This window comes from Salvelinus namaycush, chromosome 14 (genome assembly GCF_016432855.1).
Source record: "Salvelinus namaycush isolate Seneca chromosome 14, SaNama_1.0, whole genome shotgun sequence".
NCBI lineage: Eukaryota > Metazoa > Chordata > Actinopteri > Salmoniformes > Salmonidae > Salvelinus > Salvelinus namaycush.
The window spans coordinates 4,887,996-4,902,413 of NC_052320.1; the positions used below are offsets into that span (position 1 = coordinate 4,887,996).

The 14,418-nt window shown below is 43.3% G+C and overlaps 1 protein-coding gene across 1 annotated transcript in view; it reads left to right on the forward strand.

Moving 5' to 3' along the window:
• hcfc1b (host cell factor C1b) overlaps nt 1-14,317 on the forward strand; it is a 60,497-nt gene extending 46,180 nt beyond the window's left edge. The window contains exons 20-25 of the mRNA XM_039008697.1: nt 1,879-2,307; nt 6,531-6,668; nt 8,121-8,306; nt 11,377-11,686; nt 12,141-12,204; nt 12,908-14,317. Of these exons, the coding sequence (XP_038864625.1) occupies nt 1,879-2,307; nt 6,531-6,668; nt 8,121-8,306; nt 11,377-11,686; nt 12,141-12,204; nt 12,908-12,947 (1,167 nt within the window). The 3' untranslated portion in view covers nt 12,948-14,317. The remainder of the gene's footprint in view (nt 1-1,878; nt 2,308-6,530; nt 6,669-8,120; nt 8,307-11,376; nt 11,687-12,140; nt 12,205-12,907) is intronic.
• The last annotated feature ends 101 nt before the right edge of the window (nt 14,318-14,418 follow it).

Genomic DNA, 14,418 nt, shown 5'->3' on the forward strand with positions numbered 1-14,418 from the left:
TTGGTGGAAGGAAATAAACTAATCTTCTGAGCCAAACATTATTATAGCGTCTCCACCATATAATCCTGTCAAATAACTGTTGTTTTTTTAAAGGATCCAAAATGAAGTCATTTTCCCATTTACTTAAGTAGAAACCAGTGTAGGAAGGGCTGTAGCAAGCTCCCAGTTAAGTAGAAACCAGTATAAGGGCTGTAGCAAGCTCCCAGTTAAGTAGAAACCAGTATAAGGGCTGTAGCAAGCTCCCAGTTAAGTAGAAACCAGCGTAGGAAGGGCTGTAGCAAGCTCCCAGTTAAGTAGAAACCAACGTAAGGGCTGTAGCAAGCTCCCAGTTAAGTAGAAACCAGTATAAGGGCTGTAGCAAGCTCCCAGTTAAGTAGAAACCAGTATAAGGGCTGTAGCAAGCTCCCAGTTAAGTAGAAACCAGCGTAGGAAGGGCTGTAGCAAGCTCCCAGTTAAGTAGAAACCAACGTAAGGGCTGTAGCAAGCTCCCAGTTAAGTAGAAACCAGTGTAGGAAGGGCTGTAGCAAGCTCCCAGTTAAGTAGAAACCAGTATAAGAAGGGCTGTAGCAAGCTCCCAGTTAAGTAGAAACCAGTGTAGGAATGGCTGTAGCAAGCTCCCAGTTAAGTAGAAACCAGTATAAGAAGGGCTGTAGCAAGCTCCCAGTTAAGTAGAAACCAGTATAAGGGCTGTAGCAAGCTCCCAGTTACGTAGAAACCAGTATAAGGGTTATAGCAAGCTTCCAGTTAAGTAGAAACCAGTATAAGGGCTGTAGCAAGCTCCCAGTTAAGTAGAAACCAGCGTAGGGAGGGCTGTAGCAAGCTCCCAGTTAAGTAGAAACCAGTATAAGGGCTGTAGCAAGCTCCCAGTTAAGTAGAAACCAGTATAAGGGCTGTAGCAAGCTCCCAGTTAAGTAGAAACCAGCGTATGGGCTGTAGCAAGCTCCCAGTTAAGTAGAAACCAGTGTAGGAAGGGCTGTAGCAAGCTCCCAGTTAAGTAGAAACCAGCGTAGGGAGGGCTGTAGCAAGCTCCCAGTTAAGTAGAAACCAGTATAAGGGCTGTAGCAAGCTTCCAGTTAAGTAGAAACCAGCGTAAGGGATGTAGCAAGCTCCCAGTTAAGTAGAAACCAGCGTAAGGGATGTAGCAAGCTCCCAGTTAAGTAGAAACCAGCGTAGGAAGGGCTGTAGCAAGCTCCCAGTTAAGTAGAAACCAGCGTAAGGGATGTAGCAAGCTCCCAGTTAAGTAGAAACCAGCGTAAGGGATGTAGCAAGCTCCCAGTTAAGTAGAAACCAGCGTAAGGGATGTAGCAAGCTTCCAGTTAAGTAGAAACCAGCGTAAGGGATGTAGCAAGCTCCCAGTTAAGTAGAAACCAGCGTAAGGGATGTAGCAAGCTCCCAGTTAAGTAGAAACCAGCGTAAGGGATGTAGCAAGCTCCCAGTTAAGTAGAAACCAGTATAAGGGCTGTAGCAAGCTTCCAGTTAAGTAGAAACCAGCGTAAGGGATGTAGCAAGCTCCCAGTTGCATGTTTAGATTGACACTGGAGCAGAGGACATCGTTGTCAGAAAATGTCCTTTTTTTTGGAAGGTAGGGGGGGAAAGTAATTTCAGATGGGTGGGAAAAAATGTGAACCAGCGATTCGTAACGTTTTAATTGATTTTGAGACCGATGCATGATACATTTGGGTCGGTTTGGGGTCCCACGGACCAATGCACTCATGTTAAACATTTGAACCGGGGACCCGATGCGTGTCGGTGAAGCGTTACGTATTAAATCTATAAATCGATTGGTTTTGGTGTTCTCTCTTCATTTTCTGTTTAGCACTTTGAACAGATTTTTTTTTAAAGAAATGTGCTCTATAAATGAAGTTTGATTTGACCCAGCCCACCGAGGGCCTGGCCCCAGCAGACAGCCTGAACGACCCAGCGTCAGAGAGTAACGGCCAGGAGCTGGCTGCAGCAGTGACCCAGGCTGTGGCCCGGCTAGCCCCAACCTGCACCATGGTGGTGACAAACCCAGCTAAGACTCAGCCCATGATGGTGGCTATCCCGGCTAAGACTCAGCCCATGATGGTGGCTATCCCGGCTAAGACTCAGCCCATGATGGTGGCCAGCCCGGCTAAGACTCAGCCCATGATGGTGGCCAGCCCGACTAAGACTCAGCCCATGATGGTGGCCAGCCCGGCTAAGACTCAGCCCATGATGGTGGCCAGCACGGCTAAGACTCAGACCATGATGGTGGCCAGTCCGGCTAAGATGCAGGCAGCTGCGACCCTGGCAGAGGTGGCTAACGGCATAGAGTCAGCTGCAGGGGTGAGTGGACTGAACCTTGTCAAAATTTCTGTCATCTGTTTACATTTACATTTAAGTCATTTAGCAGACGCTCTTATCCAGAGCGACTTACAAATTGGAAAGTTCATACATATTCATCCTGGTCCCCCCGTGGGAAATGAACCCACAACCCTGGCGTTGCAAGCGCCATGCTCTACCAACTGAGCCACACGGGACCACGTGTCTGTTGACATCAATCTGTTGATTGATTGTTAGATGTCTCGGGTTTTATGTTCACCTCTTGATACTGAAAAATGATTAGTTTTCTTGAGATTTACTGTCTGAATAAGTAGAATATGTTGTCAAAAAATAAAATATTTTTGACCCTATTTCCAGAGATAGATGTTAAAGGATGTTTATTACCTTGCCTTCTAATCCTCCAGATTATTACCATGTCTTCTAATCCTCCAGATTATTACCATGCCTTCTAATCCTCCAGATTATTACCATGCCTTCTAATCCTCCAGATTATTACCATGCCTTCTAATCCTCCAGATTATTACCTTGTCTTCTAATCCTCCAGATTATTACCTTGCCTTCTAATCCTCCAGATTATTACCTTGCCTTCTAATCCTCCAGATTATTACCTTGCCTTCTAATCCTCCAGATTATTACCTTGTCTTCTAATCCTCCAGATTATTACCTTGCCTTCTAATCCTCCAGATTATTACCTTGCCTTCTAATCCTCCAGATTATTACCTTGCCTTCTAATCCTCCAGATTATTACCTTGCCTTCTAATCCTCCAGATTATGACCTTGCCTTCTAATCCTCCAGATTATGACCTTGCCTTCTAATCCTCCAGATTATGACCTTGCCTTCTAATCCTCCAGATTATGACCTTGCCGTCTAATCCTCCAGATTATGACCTTGCCGTCTAATCCTCCAGATTATGACCTTGCCGTCTAATCCTCCAGATTATTACCTTGCCTTCTAATCCTCCAGATTATTACCTTGCCTTCTAATCCTCCAGATTATTACCTTGCCTTCTAATCCTCCAGATTATTACCTTGCCTTCTAATCCTCCAGATTATGACCTTGCCGTCTAATCCTCCAGATTATGACCTTGCCTTCTAATCCTCCAGATTATGACCTTGCCTTCTAATCCTCCAGATTATGACCTTGCCTTCTAATCCTCCAGATTATGACCTTGCCTTCTAATCCTCCAGATTATGACCTTGTCTTCTAATCCTCCAGATTATGACCTTGCCTTCTAATCCTCCAGATTATGACCTTGCCTTCTAATCCTCCAGATTATGACCTTGCCTTCTAATCCTCCAGTTTATGACCTTGCCTTCTAATCCTCCAGATTATGACCTTGTCTTCTAATCCTCCAGATTATGACCTTGCCTTCTAATCCTCCAGATTATGACCTTGCCTTCTAATCCTCCAGATTATGACCTTGTCTTCTAATCCTCCAGATTATGACCTTGCCTTCTAATCCTCCAGATTATGACCTTGCCTTCTAATCCTCCAGATTATGACCTTGCCTTCTAATCCTCCAGTTTATGACCTTGCCTTCTAATCCTCCAGATTATGACCTTGTCTTCTAATCCTCCAGATTATGACCTTGCCTTCTAATCCTCCAGATTATGACCTTGCCTTCTAATCCTCCAGATTATTACCTTGCCGTCTAATCCTCCAGATTATGACCTTGCCGTCTAATCCTCCAGATTATGACCTTGCCGTCTAATCCTCCAGATTATGACCTTGCCGTCTAATCCTCCAGATTATGACCTTGCCGTCTAATCCTCCAGATTATGACCTTGCCTTCTAATCCTCCAGATTATGACCTTGCCGTCTAATCCTCCAGATTATGACCTTGCCGTCTAATCCTCCAGATTATGACCTTGCCGTCTAATCCTCCAGATTATGACCTTGCCGTCTAATCCTCCAGATTATGACCTTGCCTTCTAATCCTCCAGATTATGACCTTGTCTTCTAATCCTCCAGATTATGACCTTGTCTTCTAATCCTCCAGATTATGACCTTGCCTTCTAATCCTCCAGATTATGACCTTGCCGTCTAATCCTCCAGATTATGACCTTGCCGTCTAATCCTCCAGATTATGACCTTGCCGTCTAATCCTCCAGATTATGACCTTGCCTTCTAATCCTCCAGATTATGACCTTGCCTTCTAATCCTCCAGATTATGACCTTGCCGTCTAATCCTCCAGATTATGACCTTGCCGTCTAATCCTCCAGATTATGACCTTGCCGTCTAATCCTCCAGATTATGACCTTGCCGTCTAATCCTCCAGATTATGACCTTGTCTTCTAATCCTCCAGATTATGACCTTGTCTTCTAATCCTCCAGATTATGACCTTGCCTTCTAATCCTCCAGATTATGACCTTGCCTTCTAATCCTCCAGATTATGACCTTGCCGTCTAATCCTCCAGATTATGACCTTGCCGTCTAATCCTCCAGATTATGACCTTGTCTTCTAATCCTCCAGATTATGACATTGCCTTCTAATCCTCCAGATTATGACCTTGCCTTCTAATCCTCCAGATTATGACCTTGCCTTCTAATCCTCCAGATTATTACCATGTCTTCTAATCCTCCAGATTATTACCATGTCTTCTAATCCTCCAGATTATGACCTTGTCTTCTAATCCTCCAGATTATGACCTTGCCTTCTAATCCTCCAGATTATGACCTTGCCGTCTAATCCTCCAGATTATGACCTTGCCGTCTAATCCTCCAGATTATGACCTTGTCTTCTAATCCTCCAGATTATGACCTTGTCTTCTAATCCTCCAGATTATGACCTTGTCTTCTAATCCTCCAGATTATGACCTTGCAGTCTAATCCTCCAGATTATGACCTTGCCGTCTAATCCTCCAGATTATGACCTTGCCGTCTAATCCTCCAGATTATGACCTTGCAGTCTAATCCTCCAGATTATGACCTTGCCGTCTAATCCTCCAGATTATGACCTTGTCTTCTAATCCTCCAGATTATGACCTTGCCTTCTAATCCTCCAGATTATGACCTTGCCTTCTAATCCTCCAGATTATGACCTTGCCTTCTAATCCTCCAGATTATGACCTTGCCTTCTAATCCTCCAGATTATGACCTTGTCTTCTAATCCTCCAGATTATTATTTTGCCTTCTAATCCTCCAGATTATGACCTTGTTTTCTAATCCTCCAGATTATGACCTTGTTTTCTAATCCTCCAGATTATGACCTTGTCTTCTAATCCTCCAGATTATGACCTTGCCTTCTAATCCTCCAGATTATGACCTTGCCTTCTAATCCTCCAGATTATGACCTTGTCTTCTAATCCTCCAGATTATGACCTTGTCTTCTAATCCTCCAGATTATGACCTTGCCTTCTAATCCTCCAGATTATGACCTTGCCTTCTAATCCTCCAGATTATGACCTTGCCTTCTAATCCTCCAGATTATGACCTTGCCTTCTAATCCTCCAGATTATGACCTTGCCTTCTAATCCTCCAGATTATGACCTTGCCGTCTAATCCTCCAGATTATGACCTTGCCGTCTAATCCTCCAGATTATGACCTTGCCGTCTAATCCTCCAGATTATGACCTTGCCGTCTAATCCTCCAGATTATGACCTTGTCTTCTAATCCTCCAGATTATGACCTTGTCTTCTAATCCTCCAGATTATGACCTTGTCTTCTAATCCTCCAGATTATGACCTTGTTTTCTAATCCTCCAGATTATGACCTTGTCTTCTAATCCTCCAGATTATGACCTTGTCTTCTAATCCTCCAGATTATGACCTTGCCGTCTAATCCTCCAGATTATGACCTTGCCGTCTAATCCTCCAGATTATGACCTTGCCGTCTAATCCTCCAGATTATGACCTTGCCGTCTAATCCTCCAGATTATGACCTTGCCGTCTAATCCTCCAGATAATGACCTTGCCGTCTAATCCTCCAGATTATGACCTTGCCGTCTAATCCTCCAGATTATGACCTTGCCGTCTAATCCTCCAGATTATGACCTTGCCTTCTAATCCTCCAGATTATGACCTTGCCTTCTAATCCTCCAGATTATGACCTTGTCTTCTAATCCTCCAGATTATTACCTTGTCTTCTAATCCTCCAGATTATGACCTTGTCTTCTAATCCTCCAGATTATTATTTTGTCTTCTAATCCTCCAGATTATTACCTTGCCTTCTAATCCTCCAGATTATTACCATGTCTTCTAATACTCCCATATTGTTCATTTAGAGGCAAGGAGCTCCTCCTGCGGTGGCCAAAGCCCCGGTGAAGAAAGACAACCAGTGGTTTGACGTTGGCATCGTCAAGGTGACCAACACCGTGGTCACACACTACTACTTGCCCACTGACGACCAAGCCACTGTCGATGTAAGACACGCCACACCACGCACGCACACACCACACACACTACCCGCTGATGACCAGGCCTCTGTCGATGTAAGACTCTATATAGGCATCAGCATGCTTCAGGTCGGCTGCATAATCCCATAAAAGGACCTTGGCTTGAATTTTTTTTTTTTTAAGCGGTGATAGTACTGTTTGTCCATTTTGAGATGCCGTAGCCTGTATACACTTCCTCAAAAAAACTCATCTGTCGTTAATTTTGATGTTTTTTGCAGAGGAGATCTTAGTCGTGATTTTACGTCTAACTAAGATATTTAGTGCAGTATTTCTCAAATGACAAAAATTTGCATGACAACGAGTCGTCTCTTGTTGAGTGACAACAACTTTAGTTGAAGAACCCCTACTGTTGACCAATCACTGACAAATGGGGCATGGACTTCGGCTTGTCTCTCAGAAACATTTTTGTGTGCCCGAACAGTCGAGAGAAGAGAAGGAAAAAAAAACTCACCGAAGTCCAAAACAAACAAACAAACTTCATAAAATGTTGCAATAATATATGCAGGAAGTCTTCCAAAAGGTTTCTGCCGGGACGCATGCAGACGCCTTATCAAGGCTACTGTTATTCTGATGCCACCATGGAATCTGTGATGATACTTTGGGTTTATATAGCGCTTTTCTAGGGCTCTTTCACATGCTCACTCATCCTCTCCTACTCAAAACACTTTAGAAGAAAACATCCAAGTCCTTTCTGACCTTCTCATCCAATATTTTGAGCAGGCGAAAAGAGAGAATGCATCGCGTTTGGTTCATTTAGTGCTTTTCGAATATATACAATATATATAAAACTTAGCAGACACTTTTATTCTAAGTGATTTACAGTACATTAAGTGCATACCTTTTTAATATCGGGGTGTGGTCCCTGCTGGGGAAAAAATGGAAGTATTTGCCCCAGCGATGTTTTACAATAAGTTAAAGATGAAGTAAATATGATACATCGGTAAAAATGATTTACTAGATGGTGCTGACGGACATGGACAATATATTCAATGGACGGAGAACCCTGCTGAATGACTGGAGAGTTCGATATATTGTCCCCGTCAAGAGACAAAGAAAGGAGGAAGGGTTTGCGTTATGATTAACAACTCATGGTGTGATTGTTGTAAAGTACAGGAACTCAAGTCCCTTTTTGTTCTCCCATTCTGGAATTACCTCCCGATTAAATACCCGACCGTGTTACCTCCCAAGATAATTTTCTTCGGTCAACGTCACTGCTTGTTTTGATATTGTGTTTTTAAACTTTTTATGATTAATGTGTTTTTTTGTATCGCTAGGTATTACTGCTGCACTGTTGAAGTTAGATGCAGCATTTAAGCTGCATCTTCGATTAACATCTGCAAATCTGTGTACGCTACCAATTAACTTTAATTTAATCACGTTGTGTGTGTGTGTGTGACTGAACTTGTCTTGTTCTTGTAGGATGACTCCGGGGCGATCCCAGACTACAGTCAAATGAAGAAGATGGATCTCCAGCCAGGGACGGCCTATAAATTCAGAGTGGCCGGGATCAACACATGTGGCCGGGGGAACTTCTCAGAGGTCTCAGCCTTCAAGACGTGTCTACCAGGCTTCCCCGGAGCTCCCTGTGCTATCAAGATCAGCAAGGTAAAACATTTGCATTTTTTACACAACACATATGAAGGCAACATGTACAGTTGTTGGTCCCATGTTTCATGAGCTGAAATAAAAGATCCCAGAAATGTTCCATATGCACAAAAAAGCTTATTTCTCTCAAATGTTGTGCACAAATTTGTTTACATCCCTGTTAGTGAGTATTTATCCTTTGCCAAGATAATACATCCACCTGACAGGTGTGGCATATCAATACGCTGATTAAACAGCATGCTCATTACACAGGTGCACCTTGTGCTGGGGACAATAAAAGGCCACTCTAAAATGTCATGTGCAGATTTGTCACACATCACAATGCCATAGATGACCTGTCTAGCGAAACCCCTCGTCAAGAGCCAATGAAATTGCAGGGCGCCAAATTCAATCAACAGAAATCTCATAATTTCTTTTTTTAAACATACAAGTATTAGACACCATTTTAAAGATAAATTCTCGTTAATCCAACCAGAGTGTCCGAGTTCAAAAAAGCTTTTCGGGGCGAAAGCAAAACATATCATTATGTTAGGTCAGCAACTAGTCACAGAAAGCATACAGCGATTTTCCAACCAAAGAGAGGAGTCACAAAAAGCAGAATTAGAGATAAAATGAATCACTAACCTTTGATGATCTTCATCAGATGACACTCATAGGACTTCATGTTACACAATACATGTATGTTTTGTTCGATCAAGTTCATATTTATATCCAAAAACCTACATTTGGCTTTGCCTCCAAAACATCCCGTGAATTTGCACAGAGCCACATCAATTTACAGAAATACTCATAATAAACATTGATAAAAGATACAAGTGTTATTCACAGAATTAAAGATATACTTCTCCTTAATGCAACCGCTGTGTCAGATTAAAAAAAAACTTTACGTAAAAAGCAAACCATGCAATAATCTGAGTACGGCGCTCAGAAAACAGATATCCGCCATGTTGGAGTCAACAGAAGTCAGAAATAGCATTATAAATATTCACTTACCTTTGATCTTCGTCAGAATGCACTCCCAGGAATCCCAGTTGTCCAAATACCTCCTTTTCGTTCGCGCGTTTAGCACAGTAAATAAAATTCATGCCGCGCTATCACCAGGTGCAGACGAAAAGTCAAAGTTCCGTTACAGTCCGTAGAAACATGTCAAGCGAAGTATAGAATCAATCTTTAGGATGTTTTTTAACATAAATCTTCAATAATGTTCCAACCGGAGAATTCCTTTGTCTTCAGAAATGCAATGGAACTCAAGCTAACTCTCTCACGTGAACGCGCCTGGTCAGCTCGTGGCACTCTGGGAAGAGACCTTACTCAATCCCCTCTCAATCGCCCCCACTTCACAGTAGAAGCATCAAACAAGGTTCTAAAGACTGTTGACATCTAGTGGAAGCCTTAGGAAGTGCAATATGACCCCATAGACACTGTGTATTTGATAGGCCAAGAGTCGAAAAACTACAAACCTCAGATTTCCCACCTCCTGGTTGGATTTTTCTCAAACCTTTTCACCTGCCATATGAGTTCTGTTATACTCACAGACAGCATTCAAACAGTTTTAGAAACTTCAGAGTGTTTTCTATACAAATCTACTAATAATATGCATATCTTAGCTTCTGGGCCTGAGTAGCAGGCAGTTTACTCTGGGCACGCTTTTCATCCAAACGTGAAAATGCTGCCCCCTATCCCAAACAGGTTAAGGGAGTGTGCAATTGGCATGCTGACTGTAGAAATGTTCACCAGGGCTGTTGCCAGAGGATTGAATATTAATTTCTCTGCAATAAGCCGCCTCCAACATCGTTTTAGAGAATTTGGCAGTACGTCCAACCGGCCTCACAACAGCAGACCACGTGTAACCACGCCAGCCCAGGACCTCCACATCTGGCTTCTTCACCTGCAGGATCGTCTGAGACCAGCCACCCGGACAGCTGATGAAACTGGGGGTTTTCACAACTGAAGAATTTCTGCACAAACTGTCAGAAACCGTCTCAGGGAAGCTCATCTGCGTGCTCGTTGTCCTCACCAGGGCAAATGCTCAACTTCGATGGCCGCTGGCACGCTGGGGAAGTGTGCGACTTCACAGATGAATCCCGGTTTCAACTGTACCGGGCAGATGGCAGACAGCGTGTATGATGTAGTGTGGGCGAGCGGTTTGCTGATGTCAACGTTGTGAACAGAGTGCCCCATGGTATGGGCAGGCATAAGCTACAGACAATGAACACAATTGTATTTTATCAATGGCAACTTGAATGCACAAAGATACAGTGATGAGATCCTGAGGTCCATTTTCGTGCCATTCATCCGCCGCCATCACCTCATGTTTCAGCATGATAATGCACAGCCCCATGTCGCAAGGATCTGTACACAATTCCTGGGAGCTGAAAATGTCCCAGTTGTTCCATGGCCGTCCCAGTTCTTCCATGGCCTGCATACTCACCAGACATGTCACCCATTGAGCATGTTTGGTATGCTCTGGATCGACATGTACGACAGCATGTTCCAGTTCCCGCCAATATCCAGCAACTTCCCACAGCCATTGAAGAGCAGTGGGATAATATTCCACAAACCACAATCAACAGCCTGATCAACTCTATGTGAAGGAGATGTGTCGCGCTGCATGAGGCAAATGGTGGCAACACCAGATACTGACTGGTTCTGATCCACGCCCCCTACCTTGTTTTAAGGTTTCTGTGACCAACAGATGCATATCTGTATTCCCAGTCATGTGAAATCCATAGATTTAGGGGCCTAATGAATTTATTTAAATTGACTGATTTCCTGATATGAACTGTAACTCAGTAAAATCTTTGAAATTGTTGCATGTTGCGTTTTATATTTTTGTTCAGTGTCGTTTATTTAACTACGGCAGTTGGTTAAAAACGTGTTTGAACGTCCTTTGCCCAGGGAGCGTTATTTTAATGTTTTTGTTTCTTTTGAATTTGTGTTCGTAGCTCAAAACACGCCATGTCAGAGGTCAGTAGTGTTACATTTGTCTCACTGGAGTTTAAAGTTTCTCTCCCTTCCCCTCTTCCCTCTCTCTCTCCCCACTCCTCCCCTCTTCCCTCTCTCCCCTCAGAGCCCAGACGGCGCCCACCTGACCTGGGAGCCCCCGTCGGTCACATCTGGTAAGATCATTGAGTACTCGGTGTACCTGGCCATCCAGAGCGCCCAGAGCGGGGAGCAGGCCAAGCCCACCACCACCACCACCCCAGCCCAGCTGGCTTTTATGCGGGTGTTCTGTGGGCCTAACCCCTCCTGCCTGGTGCAGTCGTCCAGCCTCTCCAACGCACACATAGACTACACTACCAAGCCTGCCATCATCTTCCGCATCGCAGCCCGCAACGAGAAGGGCTACGGCCCTGCCACGCAGGTCAGGTGGCTCCAAGGTACGGAACGCTAAGCTAGCCTGCTTTCCTCTGTCTCTAAAGTGTTAGAATTGTGTCACTAATTCCTTATTGTGTTTTGTATTTTGTGCTGCTCTTAAGTGAAACAGAGCTCCCATTGATCTTCACCAAAGGAATTAATTTAATGTATAAATACACATAAATAAAGGTTGATATTCTATTATACCAGAGGACTCTGGTTATTGTTAATGGAACAAATCCAAACTTGACTTGTGTTGACCTTGATATATTGAAATGATGATTGACGGACCCCATAGCAACCACCATACTTCATGATGCTCTTTCGTTTTTAAAAATAAAAAGCTAACTTGTTTGCCACCTTTACTCTTACTCTTTGAGAAAACTTTTTAGTTTTTAAAGCGTCTTTGAGATTCCCGTTGTAATGAAAGTGCTGTAATAAAATATATTAATACAATCCTATGTCCTCTCCCTGTAGAGGTAGGTAAAGATGGCGTTGCAGCTAAACCTACTGCTAAGAGACCAGGCTCCTCGCCTGACATGTGAGTACCATTCATCTGCCTCTGTCTCTCCCTCTCTCTCTGTCTCTCTCTGTCTCTCCCTCTCTCTCTACCTCTCCCTCTCTCTCTCCCTCTCTCTCTCTCTCTCTGTCTCTCTGTCTCTGTCTCTCTCTCTCTCTCTCTCTCTGTCTCTCTCTCTCTCTGTCTCTCTCTCTCTCTTATCCACATGAAATAATAGGTTATTTAACTATACATTCCTATAAAAAAAAAATGCAATGAATTTATTTGAGAAATGCAAAAGTATTTGAGTAGTCAGTTGTGATCAAGCCCAGTCACCCCTCTGTCATAATTCGTAACTTTACGCTCCACTCAAAAACTATATTTTGGTATTTGTTTAATTAGTCCGCTGTTGATGCAGTCCCAAAAGGCTTTGCATGTCAGCAATTAACTTTTCAAGATATCGAGAGAGTAAAAGACATCTATTTCATGTTTATCTAAGATCTTGATCAGAAACTCATCGTACCGGCTGAGTTTCTGATCAAGATCTTAGATAAACATGAAATGACCTCGGGAATCGATAGAACATCACTCCAGAGATGCACAAAAAAAAACTAAATAACATTCAACACGGGTGAGTCTTAAACTCTGATCTCGACTCTCAGCTCGACTCCTAACGCTCTCTCATGACTCTGCAGCTCCCCCTGTCTATGTTCATCTGTTGAATCGTGTTGTTTCTCTCCTTTAGGAAAGCTGCTGGTCCAAAGAAGGCCAGATCAGACCAGTAAAGGGGGTTTCCTTGTTGTCCCATGATGATTATGACTGAGCTGAATACAATACCTTCCTACTGAATACAACACCACAGCCTCAACCAAGCCCCCCCACCAACACCCCTCACCAACTATCTACAGTATCCTTGCCTCAACCTCAGTCCCCAAACCTGGACCCAGACCGGTCCCCCCCCCCCCCCCCCCCCCCCCCCAAAAAACTACCTATTATTTACAAAATGGCCGCAAGAAAACCCCAGATGAAAATAATCCCAGAGCCCTGCCCTCATCACTAGAGGTTGTGGTGCCACGGACACCTTGTCTCAACCTCGTGTTCTTCATTGGTTTATTACGGATCTTCTGTTAAAACGGTTGAAAGCACATAATTACATTTTTCTTGCTTTTTTTTCTTTTTCTTTTTGTGATTTTCGGTGAAATCAAAAAAACAAAACAAAAAAAACTGTTGAGTCCGCTTTAACTGTAGTTGCTCTAGCTAGTTCTTTTAGTCTCTGGCCTTTTCCCCCCCATCTCACGGTTTATCAACACAAGCAATACACAGCACAAATAGCTGTGTATGTCCTATGACATTTGCGTGTCGGTTCGATTGGTCACATTTTAGAAGGATCGGATGGTTGCTATAGTAGACGGTTGGAACAGAAGAACACGGCGTCACCACGTTGTCATGGGGAGAAAAACACACCGATGGAAAACAGACAGCACTTGGGGAGGACAGAGTGTTTCTCCATTGAAGGGGGAATCGTCATCGACCGATTTAAGACTCCGTATTTGTCCTGGCTATCGTCTTGCTTTGTGACATGACATCACTGTGTTCATGCGTACCCACGTCACAGGGTGTAAAGGAACAAGAGTTTCACTCAAGTAAAGAAAAAAGAAAGTTTTTTTTTTTTTGGTGTAGGTTTTAGGAGGCTACTTTATTCTCTCGTCTGTTTCCTTTCGTTGGAGGATGTGTGGACACTGACTGACTGCCAGCCAGGGTGAAAAGTACAATTTTTTTTACAGCCCTATTCGACAGGTAATTTGACACTTATTTCAGAATTGGTGGTCTAATGAACCGTTAAATAAGGACTTTTTGTACTTGCTCTGCTGCGGAAGATGAAAGAACAGAACGCAAGATTTGACTGAAAGAGGCGATTGGATGTTTTGTTTTTGTTTACTTTCAGTTTTTTTAGTTTTTTTATTAAAGGAATTGATTTGCAGAAGAAAAGCTTATTTTCACCGGCCCTCCTCCTCCTCCTCGTCTCTACCTGTTGATAGTCCATAGAATGCATTTGTTGACATCTATGGAATTTAGAAGGTTATTTATCCAAGCCTTGTTTTTAGAGTTCTGAGAAATAACTGGGATATTTTCTGCCCCCCCCCCCCCCCCCCCCCCCCCAAAAAAAATGCGGACAAACTGTTGATATTGATAACCATTCACATTACTTTTGGTGTATTATTGTTGTTATTATTATTATTTGCTTTACATATGTTT